The sequence below is a fragment of the Enhydra lutris genome, unplaced genomic scaffold (assembly GCF_002288905.1).
Source record: "Enhydra lutris kenyoni isolate GAN:26980312 unplaced genomic scaffold, ASM228890v2 scaffoldscaffold49, whole genome shotgun sequence".
NCBI lineage: Eukaryota > Metazoa > Chordata > Mammalia > Carnivora > Mustelidae > Enhydra > Enhydra lutris.
The window spans coordinates 13,173,803-13,201,316 of record NW_019154133.1 but is presented as its reverse complement, the minus strand read 5'-3'; the positions used below and the strand labels follow the sequence as shown (position 1 = coordinate 13,201,316).

General features: G+C 38.9%; 1 protein-coding gene across 4 annotated transcripts in view; it reads right to left on the bottom strand.

Annotated features, from left to right (window-relative positions):
- LOC111156801 (solute carrier organic anion transporter family member 5A1) overlaps nt 1-27,514 on the bottom strand; it is a 128,677-nt gene that overhangs the window by 46,472 nt on the left and 54,691 nt on the right. For 3 of the 4 annotated variants that reach the window (XR_002641256.1, XM_022517861.1, XM_022517863.1), the window contains exon 4: nt 14,280-14,444. The exons of the other annotated variant lie outside the window; for it this stretch is intronic. Coding sequence is in view for 2 of the 3 variants with exons in the window: in XM_022517861.1 (XP_022373569.1) it covers nt 14,280-14,444 (165 nt within the window). In the remaining variant the exon portion in view is untranslated. The remainder of the gene's footprint in view (nt 1-14,279; nt 14,445-27,514) is intronic. 4 annotated transcript variants of the gene reach the window in all.

Below are 27,514 nucleotides of genomic sequence, written 5' to 3'. Positions count from 1 at the left end.
AAAAAAAGCTAAAAGAATAAGAAAATGCAATAAATATTTTAAGTTTCACCCCAAATGACATGTGAACCAACAAAGGAAAAAATGACAGTGTAGCAACAGTCGATGCAACGTACCTCCCAACTAATTGCTATGGACCCCTCTCACAGTGATGGTCACTCCTTCACTATCAGATCCAGATATTACACTGGGGGGTGGGGGGGTTTCACCAGGATCAAAAGTAGCCCTTTATCTTTTCATATTTTTATTTTCACCAAGATGAAGGCTATGCAAGGCACCTGCCTAATAAAGTAAATTTTTACTCAAAGCTGGAGAGGAGTAGCCAACATCTTAGACAACTGGGCTAGAAATGAAAGCAACCACTGTAAGATGTGGAAGTGAACAGAATAAAAAAGAAGACAATTTAACAGGTTTAACTCAAGTTTCAACCTGTTATAGCAAGAAAGAACTTTGTGTTTCAATATTTACTTATATGTTTTAGCAACTAATGTGTTTATTAACATTTTCAAAATTATTCCTATATTATATGAAATTAATTGGGTTTCCTATTTGTTTATCATAGAATCACAGAATTTGTGAGCTATGACAGAGATTCCTACTTATTCCTCCACGACTACCTTTTCTTCTTCTAGAAACACTAGTAGTCCCCTATTGGTGGCAAGTTTTATTTATTTATCTATTTTTATAAAAGACCAGATCATAAATGTTTTCCACTCTATGGGTCAGACAGTGCCTGTGACAATTAATGTTGGGGTGCTAAAGTAGTCACAGTCTTGTGTAAACAAATAAGCACTGCTATGTTTCAATAAAATGTTATTCACAAGCAAACTAACAAAAAAACAACAGGCTGCATGTGACCCAAGACTCTTATTCTAAAGTAATAGCATGGGCTATGGCTGTCTGGAATACAGACTACATTTCCCAGACTCCCTTGCCACTGGATATGGCCGTGTGATAAGTTCTGGCCACTGTGAGGAAAACAAAAGTAGTACCTTTCTTCCCCTCTCCTATCACCCTGCTGTTATGAATGTAGAGTTGATAGCTAGAGCTCTCCTTTGGACCAGGAGGACAAGAGTCCAGATGGAGCAGAAATTGGAAACGGTCTCAGTGACTGCAGTCACTACACCAACCCTGAGCTGCCTATGTCCAGATTTTTGTGTGAGAGTGAAATAAAAATCTATTTTGCTTAAACTTCTGTTATTTTGAGTCTCTGATATTCTCTGAAAAGTTTAATCCTAACTTAATACAGGAACTCAGAGATCATCTCTTTCTTCAACTCCCTCATTTTATGGATGACAAAAGAGAGAGAAAGAGAAAGAAGAGAAGATACATGACTTGGGTCAATGGCTTGTTAATGCCGAAGCAACGCCTAAGCTTGTTTGATTCTAAATCCAATGCCTTTTCTAAATTTATATGAGGCTAACACTCCCATAAATTCACATTTAAATTACAGAGGCTTGGGCACCTGGGTGGCTCTGTCAGTTAAGCATCTGCCTTCAGCTCAGGTCATGATCCCAGGGTCCTGGGATCAAATCCCACAATGGGCTCCTTGCTTGGCAGAGAACCTGCTTCTCCCTCTGCCTGCCACTCCCGGGCTTGTGCTCGCTCTCTCTCGCTCTCTCTCTCTCTCTCTGACAAATAATTTTTTTTTTTTAAAAAGTAGTTCCCGTATTTTCTAATTACCTGTTGCTCTAAAAATTCCTCTACCAGAGACTCAAAGGTCTCTATAATATGAAACCATTACATACTATTTCTTCTATTTTATTTCCACTATTAATTATATTATTTCCTTTTATTCATCTTCATATGCATCATAATGCCCATCAGAGTAGTTTGCTAAATGGTAGGCACTCAGAACTACTCAGTGACTTCACAGTGACTACTCTCCCCAGGTCATGATCCTAAGACAGGCTGGGAGCATATACCATGAAGCAAAATCCTCCCCAGGCAGATATTTTATCTGAACACAAAATTTCCACTGGCACCTTTTTCTGAGATTCTTGGAAATCCAATCTAAAGACAAACAAGATTTATCTTTTTTACTAGTTGTCAGCACTAAAAATGCACTTGATGCTTCTGTGGTACTTGGGAAGACTTGTAAAGTTGTCTTTCTTTAATATTTTAAACATTCTCCTGAATATTCTTCAATTAACATGCAGAATGTTTTGCTTAGCAAAGTTAAGGCTGATGACTCTGTTCAATATATACACTGAATGTCAATTTGTGTGTGTGTGTGTGTGTGTGTGTGTGTGTATGGTGTGTGTCTGTGTGTGTGTAAAATCTTGTAACTATAACCACCAACACATTGATTACATGAGTAACTATATCGGAGAGCAAGGCTGCAGTAGGAACAAAGAAGAACTTGTAATGTCATACAGATGTTCTATTGGAAAATCTATGGATATTTATTTATATAGCTGTCCTACTCTACCTACTTCATTACTGGATAATTCCACCAAGCTCAATTGCATTTCCACAAGAGGTTTATTTATATAGAATATATTTCAAACAAATTGAAGGAAGATGTTACAAAACAATACTGAACTACTCAATATAAAACGATAATACATAAATTATTCCTTGTATAGGTAAGAGAAACATGCACCTATAATGTTTCTAAATATCCACTTTAGTCAAAACACCAACACAAATTACACTCATCTTTATTGTAAATAGAGATATAAAAAATGTTCAATACAATGACTTGAAAACATTAATTCTTGGTAACAAACCCAAATAGCCCCATGTTTTACCTTCTAACCAATGAACAGATGCCACAAGGGGAAGCTGAGCCTGAGAGTGAAGTAAATTTTCTATGGAACATCATGAGATGGTTCAGGTTACTAAAGGACATTACTTCAACTTCTAATAATGTTTAAGCTCATGTTTTACTGTTTAGTTGAAAAATGTAACGTATTTCCTTGTCTGTGTGGTAATAACCATATCCTGGCCATCCTCAAGGGCTAAGATCTTCTTTGACTTCTTTGACTTCTTTGACTCTGATTTTTATGACAGACAGCATCTCTGAGGAAATGAGAAATGGTGGCATGAGCTGGGAGTCAGAATGGTTCATCTCTAGCCCCAGGATGTCACTACCTATAGGCCAAGAATCCTTCAGTTAGAGCTTCTACCTCTACTTATCTATCTATAAAACTGGGATAATATTATACTCTGTGCCCTCTCTTCCTCATCTTTTTCCATAATAGTCCTGATTCTTCTGTCCTATTATAGAGGATGGAATATTTGATGAGGAGAGAGAGGAAAGCCAAAGGTCATTCCATTAATATTGATGTTGTTCTTTACACTTACGTATTTTTTAAAATTTTTACTTAAGCATAGTTGACACACAATGAGACATTAGTTTTAAGTGTACAACTTAGTGTTTTGGAAAGTTTATACACTCTGCTATGTTTACCACAAGTGTGGCTACCATCTGCCCGTTACAATGCTATTACAATATCATTAACTGAATTCCTTAGGCTGTGCCTTTTATATAATAAGTAATTTTTAAACTTTTTAAAACTTCAACAGCCTTACAAAATGGATATGATTATATCATTTCACAACTAGTAAAACTGAGGCCAAAGAAAGTACCTAACTCACGTAAAGTTACACAGCTAATAAGTGGCAGAGGCAGATCTTGAACCCAGACCCTCTGACTCCAAAATCCATCGCCTTTCCCTTATAACAATTGGCCCACTACAAAGCATTTGGGGATGACCTCACTTTAGCAAGGTATGGACCTGCCAAAATGGGATCATGCCTGGTAAAAAGCTCCTGAGTTCTCAAAAGGAGAATAATTAATCTTCAAGCTACCTTACTCCTTATAGTCCTCCCCCCAAAAAGCAAAAAGTGTATCAATTCAACCTCAGTTCCATCACACACAACAAAGTAGAAAAAGAAAAATATAATATTATATGATTTTAACTTTAACTGCCAGGAAATACATCTTACAACACCTTACATATACCAAAGCAAAACAGTAAAACATTGACGAACTTGAATGTCTAGAAAAAGAAGTTGTTTACAAAAATCAGAGGATTTTACAGGGTTTGCTAGGGGGGTGGATGCGGAGAGATGGTGGGATGTTTGCTAGTTGATCTTTGAAGAAAGGTTGTCTAATTCAATCCTTCACTCAAGGAAAGGACTGAGGGCCAGAGAAATTAATATTTACAGTCATTCATTCATCAAATCTATTGGGTGTAGCAGCAGAAAGGCACTTACATCTGCTCCAGACATTTCACTCTCTCCCATGGGTTTTCAGTCCTTCTCAAAAGCTCCCTAATCTTTCTCTACTTTTGTACATAAATAAATCCTGCTCTGTGAACGAAATATATTATTTTTGATGGCTAAGGCTCTCAAGGGGCTTCTGGGCCATTCTGAACATCAGTGATCATCAAGGGGCAATGAATGTAGACACAAAAATGTGGAGAAAACTGGACTGAATGTCCTCTGAGCCTAGAAAAGCCCTTGTAAGTGATGTCTGTCCTCATTTTTCTCCGTGTATAAACACACAGGTGGGTATGCACGGGAAACAAATCCCAGACATAAGGACCAGTAATCATCAAAAATAAGTGAAATAAACAGTTCATTTAATTGAGAGATTTGGTCATCTGACATTTCCCTGCACTGTGTTCAAATATATGACATTAAAACACTTAAAATGTCTTTTCCCTCAGTAAGAGTTGTGAAAAATAGACATATTTGAGGTTGAACAATAAGTGGAGACTAAATCACAGATATCAAGATTTACTGCTAGCTCAACACTGACTCAGCTGAAATCAGTTTCCTGTTCCATGTGTTACACTTGGAAAGCAACTGTACTTTAAGAATTGCATTGTGTCTCTAAGCTTCCCTCCGTTCAGATGAAATAATCCCTTAGCCAATCACTTTAGTATCAAATCTCTTACCTTCTCTTTCATCTTCCAGCTATCTGTTATTTCTTGTTAAGATTTTATTTATTTATTTGTCAGAGAAAGAGAGAAGTTGAGAGAGAGAGACACAAGCTGGGGCAGGCAGAGGGAGAAGCAGGCTTCCTGTGAGCAAGGAGCCTGATGTGGGACTCAATCCCAGAAGCGTGGGATCATGACCTGAGCTGGAGGCAGACACTTAACCGACTGAGCCACCCAGGCGTCTCTTCCAGTTACCTGTTAGTCACACTTCGTACCTCTATTTTTACTCTTTGAATCCATTGCCCCCAGATAACCTCTGCTATTAATGTTTCCTCCTGCCCTAAGTCCTGCCTTCACTCTTGTGCCTTAGATATCCCTCCTGAGAGTATGTCATAAATGGAGTATTCAGTTATCCCTACTGGCTAATTCCCAAACACTGCACCAAGCACACAATCTACATTTCTTCACTTAATCCTCACTATCTCTAACACTCACAGGACTTAATGAACTTGTCCGGGGACATGGGCAGCCTAATAGGGTCACTACACTGCAAGATCCTTGAGGGCAGAATACCTCTGTGTTCTCCTCATGGCTTTTCTAGACCTTGCACAGTGCCAAACCCATAGCAGAAGCTTTATAAATATTTGTGGATGGATGGATGGATGGATGGATGGATGAAAAGGATAAGCAAGAATTTCAACAAGATCTGTCTCCCTCTAAAACTGATCCTCTTAATCACCATACTATATGTCTTACCCAATGCATAAAAAGTTGGAAGAGGGGGACGCCTGGGTGGCTCAGTGGGTTAAAGCCTCTGCCTTCGGCTCAGGTCATGATCTCAGGGTCCTGGGATCAGGCCCTGCATCGGGCTCTCTGCTCAGCAAGGGGCCTGCTTCCTCCTCTCTCCCTGCCTCTCTGACTACTTGTAATCTCTATCAAATGAATAAATAAAATCTTTTTTTAAAGAAGTTGGAAGAGAGAGAATTTGCACAATAAAAATTCTAAAATGTGAGCAGCTTCTCTGAGGACCAGCTCAGTCTCTGTATTATGGACCTGTATTATGGCCTGCTGGGTGTACAGCTTACAAAAACTGTTCGATCCCCCTGTTTCATCCACTGCCAACTGCACAAAGTAGTATTGCAGCAAGAGCAGCCAACAATGCCCCGAAGGTCCCCTTTGTATCGCCGCATCCAGTGAAGAGGGGACCCGACAAAAGCCCTGCTTTCACGCTCATAGCAAAGACGCACACTGAAGGAAAGACTCCAATTTCATTTGGAGTCCCAAAAGCTACATGGATTTTTCAAAGAACTTTCGGCAAAATTCTCTCTTTAGATCATTGTAGCAACCTGAGGGAAAATTCTAAGCCTTTTGGGGGGATGCGGGGATGGCGGGGCGGGGGGTGCGGTGATGAAGACTGACAAATTCACTAGCTCTCTGTTTCCCTCTCCTGTCTAGAATCGGCTTCTCCGCCGGGAGAAAGGCTAACTGAAAGATGGACGATTACATTAAATCGTCAAAAAGAAAATAAGTATATGGGACAAATGGGTTATTAGTACGAAATTACTTATATAGATTATGATACGTGTCATTATAGCAAAAGAATGGGAAAAAAAAACCAATGTCCTCAAATAAGGGACCAAATAGACTATGATACTTCCATACAGTGGGACTCATGCCGCTACACTACAGGATACCTACGCCGGGGGAAGAAAGGGGAGATACTCATACAAAATACTGATTTATGTATTGTGTATATTGCATTATTTAATTAATTATTTAATTTTATTTATTTATTTGTTTGTTTATTTATTTATTTATTTTCAAAGATTTTATTTATTTATCTGAAAGAGAGAGAGAGAGACACAGCACAAGGTTGGGGGCGGGGGGCAGACAGAGAGGGAGAGGGACAAGCAGACTTCTGCCGAGCGTGGAGCCAGACACAGGGCTGGATTCTACAATCCAGAGATCACAACCTCATAGCTGGAGCCAACATCAGACACTTAACTGACTGAGCCACCCTCTCGCCTCCACATACTTACCTACCTATTCAAAAAGAAGCAAGAAGGATGAGCTAAGAAAATGTTGCCTATGGAGGGAGAGAGAGAACCGGATGGAAGCAGGGCCTCTTTGAATGTTCTTTGTTTTAGGATTCTGACTTTCAAATCATAAAAATGCATTACACGATTTTTTTAATTAACTGAAAAATATAAAAATAAAATAATCCCTAAAAACTGAAAACAAATTAAAGCAAATAAATTCCAGTGCTTGTCTGGTGGCTGGCATAACCAGAGAAGAATCATTTCAAATAACTTTAGGTCACAGGATTTTGCATAGCCACACGAGAAAGCCTGCAGACAAAAGAACCGCTTAGTCTAAAAGTGCATTTCATATTTCATGGTTGGTAATAATACTGATACTTGGTTTGAAACTCTAATACACATACTCATACATACACACTTGGATAAATTATTTTATAGTCATTAGGAAAAAAAAATTACAGAATTAGAGAAAAGAGATACAGTATAATATCAAAGAAGTTAATTAATAACCTGCAATCTTAAGTTTGAAGCAAAAATATCAGTATAACCTCATAATCTGTTTTTCTCTTTTTATTAAAAAAAAAAAAAAGGTCTAGCATCCATGACAACCTTGTAGCCATGAGAGACCCTACTATCTGGATGGTGATCTCCAAACACCATTTTCCTCTGAAAGGAAACACAGTTGCTTGCGGAAATGACTGATCCCAAGTCTAGGGCAGGAAACATAAGATAAGTGAGTCATCTTTTGTCCTGAGGGAAACCAAAGACTACCAAGGTGGGCGCCAAAGGACACAGGTGCTGACTTGAAAGGGCTCCCAGTGACCAGACAGTGGACAACTGCAGCATCAAACAGAATAATGACCGCTAAAGAGGAAAGCACATCAAACATAAGTAGCCACGAGTTCGTGGTAATATATCTTTAAATTTATTGGTGACTCTATAGATTTCATAGAATATAAATTTTTATTCTGAAAATTAGTAAACAAAGGCAAAGAATTAAAAGAAATAATGGGCATTTGGAGAACTGGCCAAACAGGAGGCTGATCACTTGGTGAGTTGATTTAGAGCAACTGAGAGAGAGATTCAGCGAGAGAGACAGAGGTCCATGATGCATTGTGATATGAACATCCTTTCCAGCACCTTCTGGCTTTCTCTAGCTCCAGAAAGTTTACGCTATTTTACTCTTATGATCAAGACTAAAAAAGTCCCTCCTTATAATTTCATTTGAACATGTTACTTTTTTTAACAGGTGGAACGTAACAAAACGTCTTTGGGTTACCACTCTAAATTAGGCTAATACAAAATTTGTTTTAAATCAGAAAACCTAATGAAACTATTTAACATGAATTTAAATGTAATACTGTTTCACAACAGATAAATTTTTATTGAGCATCTACCAGATACCAATTTCTTTAAAATAGAATTATCTCATTTCATTTTTTTTTTCAGTAGCCCTGGGATATGATCACTTACACTTTACAGATGAGAAACAGAGTGGTGAAATGACTTGGCTAAAATCACACATTTAGTTAAATGACAGATCGGGATTGAAAGCGAGGTCTGTCTGTGGATTACATCAGGACACCCACAGAAAGAAAAACAGATCATGCTGGTGCTAGACATGGCCAAAGTTGGTGGTGATGCAACATTACCAAAAATATCATAGAAAATTAACTGGCTAATAACTAATCCTCTTCTAAGAAAATAATACAACTCTATGGGGAATGTAAGAATAAGTTTATTTGGTGCATGTGGCTTTAGATAAAAAATGACATAATCTAAGATTTTAGAAAAGGAAGAAATCATAGAGTTCCTTCTAGTCCAAATTATTGTTTTCTAGGGAGCCTGGATGGCTCAGTCAGTTAAGTGTCTGCCTTCAGCTCAGATCATGACCCCAGGGTTCTGGAATCAAGTCCATATCGGGCTTCCTGCTCAGCAGGGAGTCTGCTTCTCCCTCTACCCCTCCCCTCTGCTTGTGATTTCTCTTTCCTCGGGGGCAGGAGGGATATATATATATATATATATATGTATATATGTTTGGGCTCTTTGCTCAGCAGGAAACTTGATTCTCCCTCTGCCTCTCCCCCTGCTCCTGCTCTCACTCTCTTTCTCTCTCAGATAAATAAAATCTTGAAAAATATATTTTAAAATATAAAAAGTATTACAAAAGTACTTTGTAACACCCACTGAGACTCCGCTTTGAGCTCTGCTTCCTGGGTATTCCCAATACCTGTCAGTGGTCCCGGATATAAGAGAGGACATGGGTCCTGCCATGCCCTTCAGAGATGGTCTGTGACTGGAAGTACATTTTCCCTTGAGTGCTGTTGTCATAGAGTACTCATGTGTCAGCATTGTCACTCTGGGGCCTCTGAGCCTTCTTAAGCAATTAAACCCCGTTTAACCATCACCATCAGTGCACTGGCTTAGAACCTGCCACAAGGTAGGCACTCAAACATGCCTTAAATTAGCTAGCTAATCAACAAATACAAAGAATCTGAGTATCTTGACTTAATGTCCACTATAACCTTCTACAAAAGTTCTAATTAGCACCAAAGGAAAACACATGTAATTTAGTGTAATAAATACCTTTCTGCCCAAAAGACAAAGAGCCTATAATTGTCACTCTTAGGTCCTAATAGCCTCTATTTATCTCAAGATTGTTTAAAAGTATAGAAGTGAGAAGATGCTAGCAGCTGCTGCAGGATGTTGGTTTGTAAGGACCTTGCTCTCCTCTCCCGAAGCACATCGTGTTCAGTGCCTGCCCAGGCCTTGTGGAGTCCAAGGTCACTGCCTGACCTTGGAAGTGGGCAGTGATGCCAAGTGTAGCCATACTTAATATGGTCTATTTGCACTTAAAAGTTTAATGTTAATGTTTAAAAAAATCTATGTATACATTTACAAAATTAGTACAAAAATGTATTTTTAAAAACTATTCTTATAAAATTAAAGAACTGGTATAGAAAAGCAGAAGAATGGAGCAAATCAAAGCATGTGCATGTCTCTCTGGCTTCCAAGTATGCAGCGACTCCCAGAGGCTGCAGTCTGAGTTCAGGGGTACTGCTTTGAACCTCATCAAAAACAACCCCCAAATCAGCAGCTGAAGACAGATGGCAAATATTTGGTTAATTAGACAACATTAAAAATGATAGTCATTTTTTAAAATCACACCCCAACCTAATCCCCTTACCAAAGAAATAAGTATTTTGATTATTCTCCAATGAAAAGCAAAATAGAATTCTCCAAGACAAACTCCAAAGACAAACTATCGTCCAACCCTTTATAATTCCACACACACAAGGGCAGGACCCCAAGAAAGCAAAGGTGATATTGAAAGATGCTGATGCTCTGAAAATGAGTGTTCTTGACCATGGTTTAGTGGTGTGTGTGTGTGTGTGTGTGTGTGTGTATGATGGAGGTTGAAACTTAGAATACTGTTTCTCCGAAATAGTAAAAAAAAAAAATTTAACTACCTGGAAATGATAAAATAGCACAGACCTATAATAATATTTCAATAAAAATCACATATGGATTTTTATATACTCCAAGATACTAGCCTCCAGGCTCTAACTATTTGCATGTCCCTAGACTTTTGTTTCCTCATCTGGAAAATGGGCATAATCAAGAACACCTACTGCATAGCCATTGGTTCATGGATTAAGTCATGTCCCTATGAAAGAGCATGGGTAGGGTCTTCTACTTAGTAAACACTCAGTAAAGTCAGCAGCTATTTTATTATCACCATTATTATCATAGAGGTTTCATTCTCAGACCTGTTCAAGCACCATGACTTCAAATGTAAGCGGCTACCAGCAACATCTTCAATGATAATTCCCTTTCCTATAATATATGATCAAGCTGTGTTTTTCAATTTATATTGTTGTGCTCATTTGAAGTTAGGGAAGATTCAAAACAAATCACTACTCACTACTTCACTGGATCCTCACAACGACACTGACACATAAAGACAGGGGAGCTATTGTCCTCATGACACAAGTAAGCTTCAGTTTTAGCTGAAGTGTAAGACGTAAAAGGACTTGCCAAAAGTCACACAGCTAGTAATCAGCAGTGGCAGGATTCAAGGCTGTTCGGCCTCCTCCTTCAGGGCTCTTGCCATCATTTCAGCCTTTTCCAAAACATCAACCTTCAAATAGTTCATTTCGGTCAACAAATGTGACCCTAAGTGGGTTAGCAGAAATACCACAAATGGGAAGGTGTAACGTGAACTTGGATTTACGGTTACATAGATACAAACATGGGCAGATCTGTAAAACAACTTATGGTTCTGGTTTGAGTCTAACACACACACACATGCACACACAAACACACACACACCCTACTCACACACACACAGGGCACAGCTCTGTGAGAGCTGGTGCTCAAGGGCTATGGGAGAGAAAGTGAGCAAAGGCCTGTGTTCTGATACGTTTGGAGCTTCCTCCCTATCATATGACACAGTACAAGCAAATGGCTATGGAGGGTCAAAGTATTTATTCAAACAATCCTTTTAAATTAAAAAAAAAGAACTTTAACTCAAAAATTTTGTCAGATGAGAAATTTAAACTATGTTAAAATTCTAGGGCACCTGGGTGGCTCAGTCAGTTAACTGTCTGACTCTTGATTTCTTTTCGGCTCAGGTCATGATCTCAGGATCATGGGATCCTGGGATCCAGCCAGTGTCAGCGGGGAGTCTGCTTGTCTCCCTCTCCCTTTGCCCCTCCCCCTGCTTGTGCTCACTCTCTTAAATAAATCTTTTTAAAAAAACTTTATTAAAATTCTTGTTCAGATAAATTTCTTAATTCTCCAAGTCACTTACATGCATAGAAAGAGAACCAAAGACTCAATCAAACTAAGTAAGTCCTTTAAAAATACAAATCTCTGCTCACGGGGTAAAAAGGATTCAATTAATAAAAATTTAAAAAATCAAGGCGAACTTTCAAAGAGATTATCATCCTTGTTCATTTTACTGTAATATGACAGGCAACCTTCTACTCTTAATCAATCTGAATATCTTTGACGATTATTATTTATCTATTTGGAAAGAAAGGAAAAGGTATGAGCTGGAAATAAAAAAGCATTTTATCAGAACATAGGAGACTATCAAACATAGTATAAAAATTGCACTGACAGGGCGCCTAGGTGGCTCAGTTGGTTAAGCCACTGTCTTCAGCTCAGGTCATGATCCTAGAGTCCTGGGATCGAGTCCTACATCAGGCTCCCTGCTCTGCAGGGAGCCTGCTTCTCTCTCTCCCTCTGCCTCTCCCCGTGCTTGTGCTCTCTCTCTCTCCGTCAAATAAATAAATAAAATCTTTTTTTTTTTAATTGCACTGACAATGTTAAAAAAAAAAAAAAAACTAAAATGACAAAACCAGAATGGAATTGGCACTGTGTGATGCTGTTTTTTTTTAATCCTGATGTTGGAACATAGAATGAACAAATTCCATGAGCTAGTTTTATTCAAACCTGTATCCCCCTTAGCCAAGGGGGCCATATTCAGTGACGACTGCCTTGACCACACCACTGTGGAACTCTGTGGCCAAACACCCCAGTCCAGCTGAACATTTTGCTCTATTTTTCCACAAGGAGTCTATGTCTAGCTGCTGCCTCTACCATAATTAAATGATGGCCTTAGTCAATATGATTCAATATGCATCAAGTCCTACCTAGCTCAGTTCTGTACCACAGCCCCAGTACTGTTGCTTAGTCCAAATGGCACCTTTGGGCGCGGCGGGGGGTGGAGGGGGGCGGGGGGCGATGGGATGATCCAGAGAGCTCTGCCCCCTAGTCTGGCTGGAACAGGGACACACAGGATGGAACAACAGTGTTTCTTGATGTGTGTCCTGAAGAAAATCTCTCCTGAAGAGAGATGCCATTCAAAAGCTGGATTTCACAGTCAAGTCAATTTGGGAAAGACAGTACCTTGAGCCTGTGTCTGGGAACTTCACAATGCACACTGGCATGGTAAGGGTTGTGAAGAGTCCTACAGCAAACACCTCTGTAACATTTCAACTCAGCAAGTCCCAGATTTATTTGACTATGACTCTTCTTGACAATAACACTTACTAATACTGAAACTTAGTTAGGGAAATGCTTGAGACTACTCTACATTTACCAGCTGTGTGTCTTCATATCTAGCTACACGACAACTCTTGGTTTCCCTGACCAAGAATAGTCACTCAAACAAAGGGTTAGTGTAAGAATTAAACTAGAAATGTGTCGTTCAGATTTTCTGGCAACCAAACTGTTAAGTAATTTGTAAATTTCACCTTAATATAAGGAAAACATATATTTTTGAAAAACAAATAGAGAAAAACATATATTTGGGTGACCATTACAATGATCCAAAGCAGTATACTCTTTACGAAAATATTTGCGATCATGGGCCCACAACCCCAATGTATGTCTTTTTATGTGCAAAGTGAATTGAGAGAACAAAATGATTACCCAAATATTTCAACTCAACTTCTCTTTTTATAATAATAATATAACTTTGCCTGTTAATTTTCAGACAATTCAAGCTTCCTAAGTTTGAATGTGAATGTAGAAGATAAAGTAGGAGCCAGAGTCATCAGAAAAGTTATCATCAGTCTCCACTTAACTATTTAAGTAATATTTTATTAATAAATTAAGCCTTGGGCAGATACAGGCATTTGACCATCTTTGAAACCACTAAGGATATATCCAAAATATAATGATATAATGCACTGGAAATTCCACCAATATCTGAGAATTAAGGGTCCCGCATTTCAAAACACCCAATTTACTATGAAAAAAGATTTGAGTACTACATACAATGGGTACCCGTATCATAGTCTCCAAAAATCATTTTCCCAGACATAAAACACTTTCTAAAACAAAATTCATAGATTTCCTTTATAAGGTCAAGCGTCTTCTCTAATTCAATCAAAAATCTGTTTACATTCATGAAGGGGAAATCCTGATACCATGCACCTGATCTATAGTTCAGATTATCCATTTAAAAATTTTTAATTCTTTTTTAACTTAACTCACGCCACCCATAAAAAGATGTATTCAGATCTAAATTTGAATGCCATTGCCTATTTCCTTCTTCTTAACTGAGTACCATAAAAACATAATTATGCAAAGTTCTTCCTTTCCAAAAGACAGTTGGTAAAAATGTCACACAGTAAAACAATCCAAGTCAACAAGAAAACATTCAAAGACCTTCTCCTCCTAAAATGGGGGCCAGGGAGGGGTGAGGGGAAGCAGGTAGCTGTTAATGAATTTATTTAACACTTTGATGTTAGAAGGAACTTCCTCTTCACTCATTGCATTTTAGTTTAGTGGTCAAAAATGATCATGTTTTCAAGGAGCTCTAACGGCAGTGCCTTACCAGTGTAGATGCTGGCATTGGAAGCTGGGATACCAAACTGTGACTCGATGAACTTGGGAATGAAGGTAATGAAAGCAGTTACAATGGCACTCTCAGCTGTGTATGACAAACTCACAAAAAGGAATGTCATGTTGCTTAAGATCCTGACAGCTGCTCTTGGTAGGTCTACAAAATGACAAAAATGACAAATGAATGTTATAAATAAGGGATGGAAAATAAAATAAAATCGAATTGTTTTTGAAATGAACTGGAAATAGCCATTCAGCAATATTCAAGACTATTGAACAGAGAATAAAACCAGAACAACCTGATGACTGATTAGAAATCATCCCCTTTATTAAACAGATTTGGGGTTGTTAAAAATTTTTTAACTAGGAGGAGGAAATTTTAAAAAGTAGTAAAAAAACATATCCGTACACAAATAACCTTACAAAAATAATCCAATCTATGATTCCTGTTCTAAAAACTGCTTAAGATAAATTATTCACATTTTTTATTGATTAAAACAATGTTATTCTTTGTTAAAACCCAAGAGTCTACTAAATGGGCAAAGAACTTGCAGTACAGTCCTACATTATAGTTCCCACATCGTTCAACTAGCATTTCTCTAGGAAAATGCACTTCTGAAGTGTCATATCCCTGACTCCGCATTGAAGACAGCCACAGCAGGGGAACTGGTACATGATTCTGATCATTTGATCTTCCAGCTCAGTACGAGACAGGAAATGATGCAGCTAAAAGGGCTTAAGGGTCAGGTCACCAGCTCAGATACTCCCAGGGACTTTGGACTGGGGAAGGAAGAGAAATGCTCTCCAAAAGGAGGAGACCCCAGAAGTGAGGGCTCAGGACCGTCCCAGCTGCCTCTCAAGGAACAGAGAATAGTCTCATCTTCAAGTCTTTGCATTTATTTTACAGAACTTGCCATATAGATATGTTTCAAGATGTATGCCTAGGTATCTTCTTTTTAGCATTATTTACAATGGCAAAAATTTAAGGAAAAAGACTAGATGTCCATCACTGGAAAATGTTTAAATAAATTATGGCACAGCCCCATGATGAAATACTATGCAGTAGCTAAAAACAATACAGAGCTCTATGTGCTGGCATAAAGGAACTCTAAGAAATATTTTTATAAATGAACAAAGCAAGCTGCTGCAGAAATATATATATATACATGAGTATGTAAATATATATACATATACATATATGTAATATCAAAGTAAAAATCAAACCAAAACAACATATTTATATGTGGTTGAATATATACTTCCCAATATATACAACACCAAGAAATTCTGTAAGTGGAAATAAGATTGGGAAAGAGGAATAAAAGGAGATTCTTGTGCATTTTTGCATGTTTATAATGTGAATTAACTCACATTGATGAAGTTTTGGAATATAGGTGAGGTTCAGTGGGATGAAGTCCAGAGCCAATGACCAAGAAAGGATTCTTGAGATGTCTTTGGTGCAAAATGGTGGTTTATTAAAGCACAGGGACAGGACCCGTGGGCAGAAAGAGCTGCTGTCCCAGGATTGTGAGGGGTGGCTGATTATATACTATGGGGCTGGGGGAGATAAGGAAAAGGGAGAGTTTGAAAGAACTTTTATGTATTAAAGAAGACACACAGGATACCAGAGGCTTTGCTATTTCTCAAGTTAAGGTTGTTTTTCCTTTTAGTAAGTCATTCACAGTAAGACAGTTGGGAGCTCCCTGGAGGAATGTCACACTCCTGCTATCACATGTCCTTGCCAATGAGCTTTATGGGTTTAAAAGAAATTCAACTTTATTTACATTTCTCTCTGCCTCAGCCTCCCTCGGTTTTATGGAGGGGAAGGTGATGTTAGTTCTTCAGGAAAGAGTTGTCTCTGGAAGTTAGGCTATTGGTAAGAAAGCTTCTTCCTTATAAATCTCTAGGACATTTATAAACTGAGGGAGTCTCGGGTCTTGCAGGATTGTGATCTCTACAGGTTAACTGTTTTTCCTTTAGGACAGCCAGGAGTGCCTGAGGAATGTCACATATATCCCACGGTTAGGGGTGTGGTTCGCGGGGTATTGGCTTCCGCTTTACCCTCAGCTTGCCTTCTGTTCCCTCATCAACATTTATGTGATCTTTACATATCTTGGAATGTATCATGGAAAAAGATAAGCTGCATTATTTCTGTACAGTCATCGCAGTTATCAAAATGGTTATTATCTAGGGTGTCTGCGTGGCTCAGTCAGTCAAGCATTCCCCTCTTGATTTTTGACTTAGGTCATGACCTCGGGATCGTGAGGTTGAGCTCCAGGCTCAGCGGGGACTCTGCTTAAGATTCTCCTTCTCCCAGGGCGCCTGGGTGGCTCAGTGGGTTAAAGCCTATGCATTTGGCTCAGGTCATGATCTCAGGGTCCTGGGATCTGGCCCCATGTGGGGCTCTCTGCTCGGTGGGGAGCCTGCTTCCCCCTCTCTCTGCCTGCCTCTCTGCCTACTTGTGATTTCTATCTGTAAAATAAATAAATAAAATCCTTTAAAAAATTTATTAAAAAGATTCTCCTTCTCCCTCTCCCTTTGCCCCTCCCCCTGCTTGAGTGTGTACTCTTTCTCTCCCTCTCTAAAATAAATAAATCTTAAAAAAAAAAAAGAACAGCTATCACCTTATGCTACAACATAGTAAAATAAATTCATAAAAATTAAGCAAAATTTGTTACTAAAGCTATAATTTATAGTCTATTCACCAGAATTTAAAACTTAGGAAGTCAAGACTATTTGCTAATCATTTTAAAATGTAAATTAACGTCAATGTTCTATATCTTAATTTAATCATTAAAGCTTAAATGAACATTTAAAATAAAAATTAAGATGCATACTTCATTTTTTAACATGGAAAAACACACCAGAAAAAAATATATAATTCAAGTACTTCATAAAATTACCCAATATTCTCTTGTAAATATGCAAATCAGAAGGTCATATCTAAGATTTAAAAATGAGAGCAGTGCCTGGCTGGCTCAGTAGATAGAGCATGGAACTCTTAATCTTGTGGTCAAGAGTTCAAGCTCCACAGTGTGGAGCCTACTTAAAAAAAATAAAATAGGGGCGCCTGGGTGGCTCAGTGGGTTAAGCCGCTGCCTTCGGCTCAGGTCATGATCCCAGGGTCCTGGGATCGAGCCCCACATCGGGCTCTCTGCTCAGCAGGGAGCCTGCTTCCTCCTCTCTCTCTCTCTCTCTCTCTCTCTCTCTCTCTGCCTGCCTCTCTGCCTGCTTGTGATCTCTCTCTGTCAGATAAATAAATAAAATCTTAAAAAAAATAAATAAAATAAAATAAAATATTAAATAAGTAAATAAATAAGATTTTAAAATTAGAAAATTAGAAGATTTTTTATCAACATTTGGAGACTCAAATTAAGTCTATTTGGTATATTAAATCTAAATATTGTTGAATCTAAAACATCTGGTGAAATTACACAACAAATTTTTTTAATCCAAGAAGATAACATATGTATCAAATAAACGTTTTAAAAGATACTAGTTATAGGGGCACCTGGATAGCTCAGTCAGAAGAGTGGAAAGGCATGTAACTTTTGACCTCAGGGTCATGAGTTCCAGTCCCACATTGGGTATAGAGATTACTTAAATAAATAAACTTTAAAAAAAAAAAGATACTTGTTACAGAAAACTGATTTTTCTCTTATACCAATTTCGTGTGCTAAAATAGGCCTCTAATTTCAATGCTAACTAAAAATATATGTCATATTTGTTCTTCTCTTTCATAAATAAATAAAACAAAACCCAAAAAAAAACCCTGGTGTTATTTAAGAAGAATTTAGCAAAAGTTGAAATTCAACTTTAAGTTAGCTTCCTCCTTTCTTCCACCTTCCTCCTTCCCTTTGTTGGAGCTAAATCTTCAGCATACATGCCCTGCAGGAACAAAGGGCCAGATACACAGACTTGGGTCTTTAGCTGCTGGGGCTGGGAGTTTGTTTAAATACAAGAAGAGCGGGACGCCTGGGTGGCTCTGTTGGTTAAGCCGCTGCCTTGGGCTCAGGTCATGATCCCAGGGTCCTGGGATCGAGTCCCGCATTGGGCTCCTTGCTCAGTGGGGAGCCTGCTTATCTCTCTGCCTCTGTCTGCTTGTGTTCTCCCGTGCGCGCGCGCACTCTCTCTCTCTCTCTCTCTGACAAATAAATAAATAAATAAAATCTTAAAAAAAAAAAAAAAGACTTTATTTTTAAAATAAATAAATAAATAAATACAAGAGTGAGTAAGTCCATTAAGGTTAATGGCAGTCAGTCTTCTAATGGCCAGAAAAGGGAGTTTACAAATATGGACAAGGGATAGTTAGATATCAGATTGGAACTGAAGGTAATGGTATATGAAGTCATGGGATACATGGACAGATAGACCAATGGACAGATGGAAGATGATTGATAGATATAATGATAGACAATAGATAAATAAAAATGACAGATGATAGATACATGTGTGTGAATATGTGTACACACACATATTTCCTTATTCTGTCTACTACATGGCTTAAAAGTTGTAACACCCTAGGAGCAAAGAGTACACCTAACACCCAGTGTGTGGTTTCTAAGGGCCCTTTTCCACTCAACGGAGAGCTCCTTGGAGAAATGTCTAACTTCAGAGCTGAGACAGAAAATACAAGACGAGCCTGGAAAATCTTGTTTAACAAGAAAGTAAAGTGCTCAGAGAATGACAGGGACATGTCAGAAGGACACCAAAGAGAGTTCGAAGGATCCCAAATATGAAGCAATTTAAGGTCAATGGATGCTAAAAGTGGTAAGTGAAAGTTTAACAGAAACAAGATACAGTCAATCTTCATTATTTACAGATCTAGTATTTTCAAATTTGCCCACTCACTACAATTTATGTGTAACCCCCAAATCAAAACTCTCAGGGGTGGCCATTCAAGGACATGCACCAGGTGGCAAAAAAAAAATTGAGTTGTAGGACACACACTTTCTTGGCAAAGACTGCATGAGGCCTCTCCCTCTGTCTTCCTGGGTCAGCTCTCATGCTGCAAGCAAGTGTCCTTTTCATAAGATATTGTCAAATTTTTAGCATTTTTGTGTTTTTGGTGATTTCCCTGTTTCAAATGCCCCCAGACATAGTGCTAAAATGCTGTCTAGCATTCCTAAGAGGCTGTGATGTGCCATGTAGAGAAAATGCATGTGTTAGATACACTCCCTTCAGGCATGAGTCATACTGCTGTTGGTGGTGGATTCAATGTTAATGAATCAACAATATATGTTGAGTAAGGTATCTTTGAAGAGAAACATACATGAAACAAGGTTATGTATTGATTGGTTGATGATTATATTGTGTCAGGAATCCAGCCCTGTGTTTCTCCCAGAGCAATGCCTCCGTGTTCCCCAACTCAATGTTCACATGACTTTATAGAACACAACTACCACGAATGAGAATCAACGGGATTTGGATAGCTTCAAAGTACTTCCCCACAGAACACCTACAAATTACTTATTGATTTAGAACTGCAAAATATTTATTAACTTTAGAGTACAGAAACCTGGTAGATACAATCTTCTCTAAGAGATAAAAGTTCACAGGGACGGTAGCATTACATAGCTTCTGGTACAAGGCACTGGAGCAGAGCATGGCTTCAGTGGTATGCCCACCAAGGGCATCCATCAGGAGGTGACATTATCAAACCCAAACTGATGGACATTCTATAATGTTATCAGCTTATACTTTTTAAAAAGATCAAGGTCATAAAAATAAGGAAATAATGAGAAACTAATTCAGATTGAAGAAGACTAAAACACACCCCAAAGAAACACAATATGTGATCTGCGAATTGAATTTGGACATAAAGGGCATTGTTGAAATCACTGATGAAGTTTGAATAGGGCTTGTGGTCTAGGTGGTAGCACTGGATCAATGTTAATTTCCAGGTTTTGATGGCTGCCCTGTGGTCACGTAGGACAATGTCCTTGTACTTATGAAACACACACTGAAGAAGACAGGGCAGTAGAGCACCACATCTGCAACTTCTCAGATGGGTCAGAAACGTTAACAACTGAAGAACTGAGTACAGGACACACATAGCTCTGTGTACTCTTTTTGTGGCTTTTATGTAAATTCAAAATAATTTCAAAAATACAAGAAAACTCACACATACAAAAAAATCTAAGCTGAATCCGTACATTTGCAGTCCAATACCTAATGTTTATGCTGCAGAATATATTTTAGATAAATTTCTTCATGCCATTTATAACTGTCATTGTAAAATCAAAAATACAGGAAAAAGCCTCATGAAGGAAAGCTAAAATAATGGTAACTAACATCATTTTTTTCTCATTTAATGCTATGAAATCTTACAAATTCAATGATAAGGGCAAATTGACATTAAAACCAGAAATGCCTTAAACATTAGTAAAGTGGGAATAGAATTCAATGCAAAGTACCAAAATTCAATAGAATGTAATATAAGAGATAGGCTACACATAGAAATCACTTTTAAAAGAGGTATTACTTAAGGAGTGCACTTGTGATGAGCAAGTTGTGTGTTGTACATATGTGTTGTATGTAAGTGGTGTACTTAAGTGTTGTATGTAAGTATTGCATCACTGGGTTGTACCCGTAAAACTAATAATGCACTGTATGTTGGCTAGCTGGAATGTAAAAGCTTTAAAAAAAAAAAAAAAGTGTTGCTGTCACTGGCAGATCCCTTACTTTTTCCCACGTGCACAACTATGGCAGGGCTGGTGACCCAAGACAGCCAGCACTGCCACCAGACCAGATGGTGAGTTGCCCACCCATCATAACAGGGCTACGGTACAATAAATTTGATGTCATCCCCCTGCCTCCTCCACTTGGCCTTGCAAACCTTGAGTCAAAGTTTCAGAAAATCTGAGATGTGCAGTATGACTAGCTTCCCGTGGAAGCTAATTAAGGACAGTCTCAGCAAGGGCAGAGACCAGAGTTTCTCGTTCTCCAAAGCCTTGTAGCTGACAGCCTAAGAGGAGGCAGCAGGAATGGGTATGGGGGTAAGTTTTTGCCCATCAGGTAAGCGTGCTCCAGTATATGTGAGTGTTTTATGCTCGTTCTTAAAAAAACTCTACAACTTGAAGGATCTATTTAGAATAAAGTTTCTGTTTGTAAGAGTAAAGCTTTAAGTAAGCCTGGGTCTCATAGAACCTGAAAGGCGGCAGTCATCTTTGAGAATAGGGCAAAGGGAGAAGCACATTGGTAATACATTTAGTCTGGCATATAATGGATCCCCTTCTGAAGAAAGGTCTGCGTGGTCCTGTCACACTGAAAGTCTCCTTTTCAGTGGCTCCTTATGCCAACGTAGTAAGGTTTAGAGCATATGACCTGATACCTCGAAACGAGCTGATTATAGCAGGAAAGGAGGATGGACTCAAAGGTGCTTCCAGAAGGCAGCCCTGCAGCCCTAAGAGGCCTGGGACACCATGCTGAACACAGACTGGCCAAGCCCTTTACTTCGTGCCCTATACCATTGGCACCTGCCACACAGTGAATTAGGCTGTGCGTATGAAGATCTGAGTGAGAACATAAGTAAGGAAAAGGAACTGAGCATCGGCCTGAAGTTGAATAGCCAGAGTGGCTGTGGGTCCAAAGCAAGGAACGCATTCCCAAAGCTGCTGGGGGCCCCGCAAGAGAGCCTTATGCTAGAACCCCAGTATCTCAGGGGGCTTCAACTTGCTTCTGTCCTTTACAAACTTAAAGCTCCTGTTATGCTTTTTTGTTGTCTTAAACTACTGAAACAGACTTTTTTACATAATGATATGCTTGAAAAAGATATGCCAACAGAGCGAATGAGCAAGAAAATGGGAAAGCCCAGCTGCCCAGAACTTGGCCTCACTCGGAAGGCTTTCCAGGCAGGGTTGCTGTCCACCCTTTCAGTTCTGAAGTCCTGTGATTCCCACCAGAAGCTCCCTACAAGGCCATGATCTTTATTCTCTCTACTATTTACTATATTCCCCTGCAAGTCTGCTCAGCAAATGTCAAGCTCATCCATTGACTCTGTAAGAGACAGCTCCTACAGACAGACAGGTGCTTCTCCTCTGTGCTCCCACAGCATGCTGTTCATACTGCTACTCATCAAGCTTTCAATAGCTGCATGTGTTTACCTGTTTGTTTCTTTCAAGAGAGTGTAAATGCTATGAAAGCAGGACTTGGTAAATCTATATAACTTCAGCTTCCAGCATACATCTGGCATTTTGCAGGCACTCAAAAAATATATCTGGGGGCACCTGGGTGGCTCAGTGGGTTAAGCCTCTGCCTTCGGGTCAGGTCATGATCTCAGGGTCCTGGGATCGAGCCCCACATTGGGCTTTCTGCTCAGTAGGGAGCCTGCTTCCCTCTCTCTCTCTCTCTGCCTGCCTCTCTGCCTACTTGTGATCTCTCTCTCTGTCAAATAAATAAAAATATTTAAAAATATTTTAAAAATCTTTAAATATATATATATATATATATCTGGAATGTGTTTATTAACATTCATTATAACATCAAAGCAACAATTCGTACTAAAACAATATCCATATACATGTGAGAAAATGAAGTCTATTCCAAAGATGCCTAATTTCCTCCTGAGTAGTTAATTATTTATTAAGAAAGTGTAAGTCATAAGATAAAGGGCAGTGCATATAGTGGTGGGCTTAACAAGACCACAGAAAAATGTGAAGGACCAAATAGATAATCCTTTTTAAAATATGGCTTTCTGGAGCTAAAGAATCCTAAAAAGATTTAGATCAGATTATAAACCAAAAATTCCATTAAAGAAATAATAAAATACTAACCAGAGAAGGAGGAAATACACAATATTTCCAGCATATCTGGGGAAAAGAGGTGTTTGGAATGCTTGAATTTTTCAGATAACTGGGCAATTGCCTCTTAAAGCAACAAAACTTTAAGCATTTTGTTTGTGTTAACTGGTATTACTAGAAAATCCATAGCATAATTTGACATTCTCTTCAAGATTCAAAGTCACAATTATGAATGTTAATATATATCTACGGATTTTTTTAGTATATTTTTAAGCCTTCTATTTATTTTCTGATTTTTTTTTAATTTTATTTATTTATTTGACAGACAGAGAGAGATCACAAGTAGGCAGAGAGGCAGACAGAGAGAGAGAGGGGGAAGCAGGCTCCCTGCTGAGCAGAGAGCCCAATGCAGGGCTCGATCCCAGGACCCTGAGATCATGACCTGACCCGAAGACAGAGGCTTAACCCACTGAGCCATCCAGGTGCCCCTATTTTCCGATCTTTTTTGGTTGCAGGGACATTCCTTCTCTGTGATGTGTTGTGGTGTTTGTTTTTGCCTGCTGACATTCTACTTCTACACCAGCTTCTTTCTGTTATGTTCTTTTAAAGGGCCTCTATGAAGTAGACATAGATTTCAATTTTGTTCTTTTGGACATCAATTTTTTAAATTTAAATTGGGGTGGGATGAGGAGTGGTGGTTTTATTATTATAAAAAATAGATGAATTATTCTTACTATCGAGTTGTTGACTAAATTTTATTACCTGGAAACTAACATTATTTCCAGATATATATGATAAAAATTAAATGCCAAATAAGGGGGTGCCTGGGTGGCTCAGTGGGTTAAAGCCTCTGCCTTCAGCTCAGGTCATGATCTCAGGGTCCTGGGATCAAGCCCCGCCTTGGGCTCTCTGCTCAGCAGGGAGCCTGCTTCCTCCTCTCTCTCTGCCTGCCTCTCTGCCTGCTTGTGATCTCTGGCAAATAAATAAATAAAATCTTAAAAAAAAATGCCAAATAAACATACTGACCACTCTTAATACCTTTCATAATTTTTCTGATGTAGAAATTTTTGAACATAGTATTTCTTCTTGTGGAAAAAAAAGATTTATCTGAAGATTATAGCCTATTCAGTTTATTTTCCTTATGTCTAAACTCAAGCAAAGTAGATATCTTTTCCCAAAAATAATTTGTTGAGGTCAAATTTACACAACATAAAATTATTTTAAGATGAACAATTCAGGGGCATTCAGTACCTTCACAATGGTATGCAATCACAATGGTGCACAACATCTATCTAGTTTCAAAACATACTTTCTGTTATAAAAATAATGTAAGCTTCTGTGTTCAGAAATGCTGTTGGAATGCACTTTTATTTTATTCTTTACATCCTTATGTACTTTCTAAATTTTCTACAACAAACATTTATTATTTTTATATTCTAAAAAAAAACTGAAACACTCTGTAATTTTTAAAAGAATACAACAATATGTCATCTTCCAAGATAAGTCTCCCTGACTCAGTCAGCTAACGTAGGAATTCCTTCCTCCTCTTCCTTCAATCTTCCTTAGAATGTACATACCTCCATTTAAAGACATTTTTTTATTATGTCAGTTTTCCTTTCTACCTCCCAGTTCTTTGTCCCATAGGTGTTGCTCAATAAAGATATTTGTGAAAGAGAAAAACAAAGAAAGAGAGACATTTTCTTAAGATAGATACTGTCAGCCATCTATGAATAATTAGAAGGATTTGGGAGGGTAATTGGGAGGGGGGCACAGTCGGTTAAGCATCAGACTCTTGGTTTCTCTTCAGGTCATGATCTCAGGGTCGTGAGATCGAGCTCACATCTGGCTCCACACTTAGCGTGGAGTCTGCTTAAGGACTCTGTCTCCCTTTCCCTCTACCCTCCTCCCTCTCTCATATAAATAAATAAATAAAGCTTTGAGAGTTAAAAAAAAAAAAAAAAAAAAAAGGAAGGACTTGGGGAGAACAGTCTAATCCTTTCCCAAACATCTTAGATGACACAGATTTCCTAAATGAAAGTAAAATTTGAGGAAAGTATCAACTGAAGAAGCAGATCTAGACAGCTTAAACAGACTAAGTCAAACAAGACATAGAATTCACCCTAAGCACAAACAAAGTGACCAAGAGTAAAAATGGGAACACCAGAGTGGGGGGGGGGGTCATTGTTATATAAAAGGTTGGGATTATAAAATAATAAGATATGTGCCAAAATACAGAGTGCTTTTCAAAGTACATGGACGGGACCCAAAGCCTCAGCCTCAAGAGCTCCAGAAAGGTCCCCGGAAGGTGGGGAGAAGGAACGTGGCATAAAGAAAGGTGGAGAAAACACTGTATGATAATAGTAGTGGAGTCAGGCCAGGTGAGTATATGCTTTGGCTGTAACATATAAGCTTTTATATTAATCATACTTTTTCATTTTTCAGTATTTTATAATGTTTTGACTCTTAAAAATCTTGCTGGCTGGGAAGAGACTAGACTACCAAGTTTTAGAGATAGCTTGGGTCAGCTGGGAGTTCATCTTTTACACTTGGACTATCTGGTCCTGAGTATATAGTCCCAACCACCTCCTTACTGTGCTCTTACCCACCCACCAGTGTTATCCCCAACCTACATCATCCAGGGCCAGGTACCACACAACCAGACCACTCCCACAGCCCACAGCCCACCGAAATGACACAGACAAGCCAGGTGTAAACTGTTGACTCTGCCCTGCCTTTTCTTTCCTATGGAAACCCCCACAGGGGTCTGGCCTTGGCTTTACCCTCACTCTTGTCTTTTGTTTCCTGGTCAAAACCTGGTGTTTCCCTTGCAGCCCTGTGTGCCCCCTTTTCTTGGGAAATGCAAGTAATAAATCCTCCTTTCATGTCATGATTCCATCATGATTCCATCACCCCCATAAATTAAAATGCTGTGGGTATAAATTACAGAGCCACTTCTTTTAACTCCTCTACATAAAACTCCTTGATTCCCTTCTTCTGGAACTACTTTCTAAAAGCATTTCATTTGGGGGCGCCTGGGTGGCTCAGTGGGTTAAGCCGCTGCCTTCGGCTCAGGTCATGATCTCAGGGTCCTGGGATCGAGTCCCGCATCGGGCTCTCTGCTTGGCAGGGAGCCTGCTTCTCTCTCTCTCTCTCTCTTTCTCTCTCTCTCTGCCTGCCTCTCTGTCTACTTGTGATCTCTCTCTCTGTCAAATCAATAAATAAAATCTTAAAAAAAAAAAAATAAAAGCATTTCATTTGTCCTTCCACCCCTAAATTTTTTATCTTATTTGTACACAGCCCAAGTGTCCCCATTATCTGCTCATTCCCTTTGAAACTAATGACCAACCCCTGTACTCCCTACTCACAATTCTCCATAAAAGTGTTGCAATTTTCCTCTCCCCTCCAGGACACACTGGCAAATGGCCTTCCCTGCTTGCCAATAAAAGAACAAAAGGAGCCAGATGGTCTTGCACACCACAGTCACCTCTGCCCCTGCACATGAAGCCCCTGAGCCACTTACCTACAGGCAGGGGACAGAAACAGCAGCTGTCGAGGCCCCAAATACATCAGTTATAGTTGCTGGCCAAGTGCTATTTGCTTGCTGAAATCTAGCATGAGTGAATATTTTCATATATAACTTCCTAAGTAGATACTACTCCGATGAGTTGATGAGTAACCTCACAGTTTGCACTGAATATAAAGAAAATGCTTTCTTTTTCAGGAATTCTCTGCCAAGCATGGTAGCATTTCCCTCCTAAGCTGGAGGTCCAAATCTAAAGGTTCAGCTTCCCACAAGGTAACATATGCACAACAAAATCAGTGTAATAGGAGAATGAAACAAAGAACCAGAGCCAGAGGAGATGTAAACACAGCACAATGTCAAAACCAGAAAAAAAGAATGAAGCACGTCTATAAGAATCCTTGCTGGGCTTCAGATTTGGCTCAGGTTCCTGGCCACCAAAGCAAAAAGTTGTATAATCATCATTAGCAGAAACAATCAAATTGCTTTTCCTCTCTATATTACAGAGCAGCGGTTCTCACAGTGTGGTCCCTGACCTACCAGCATCAGTATCACCTGAGAAGCTGTTAAAGGTGCAATTACCAAAATAAATAAATAAATAAATAAAAATAAAAATAAATAAAATTAAATGAATTTAAATTTAAATTTAAATTTAAAAAGGACACCTGGGGACTCCTGGGTGGCTCAGTGGGTTAAAGCCTCTGCCTTCGGCTCAGGTCATGATCCCAGGGTCCTGGGATCAAGCCCCACATTAGGCTCTCTGCTCAGCGGTGAGCCTGCTTCCTCCTCTCTCTCTCTCTGCCTGCCTCTCTGCCTACTTGTGATCTCTGTCTGTCAAAGGGCATCTGCGTGGCTCAGTCAGTTAAACATCCAACTCTTGATTTCATCCTGGGCCTGGAGCCTGCTTAGGATTCTCTCTTGGCCTCTGTTCCTCCCCCTGTCCCCTCTAAAATTTAATTAATTAAT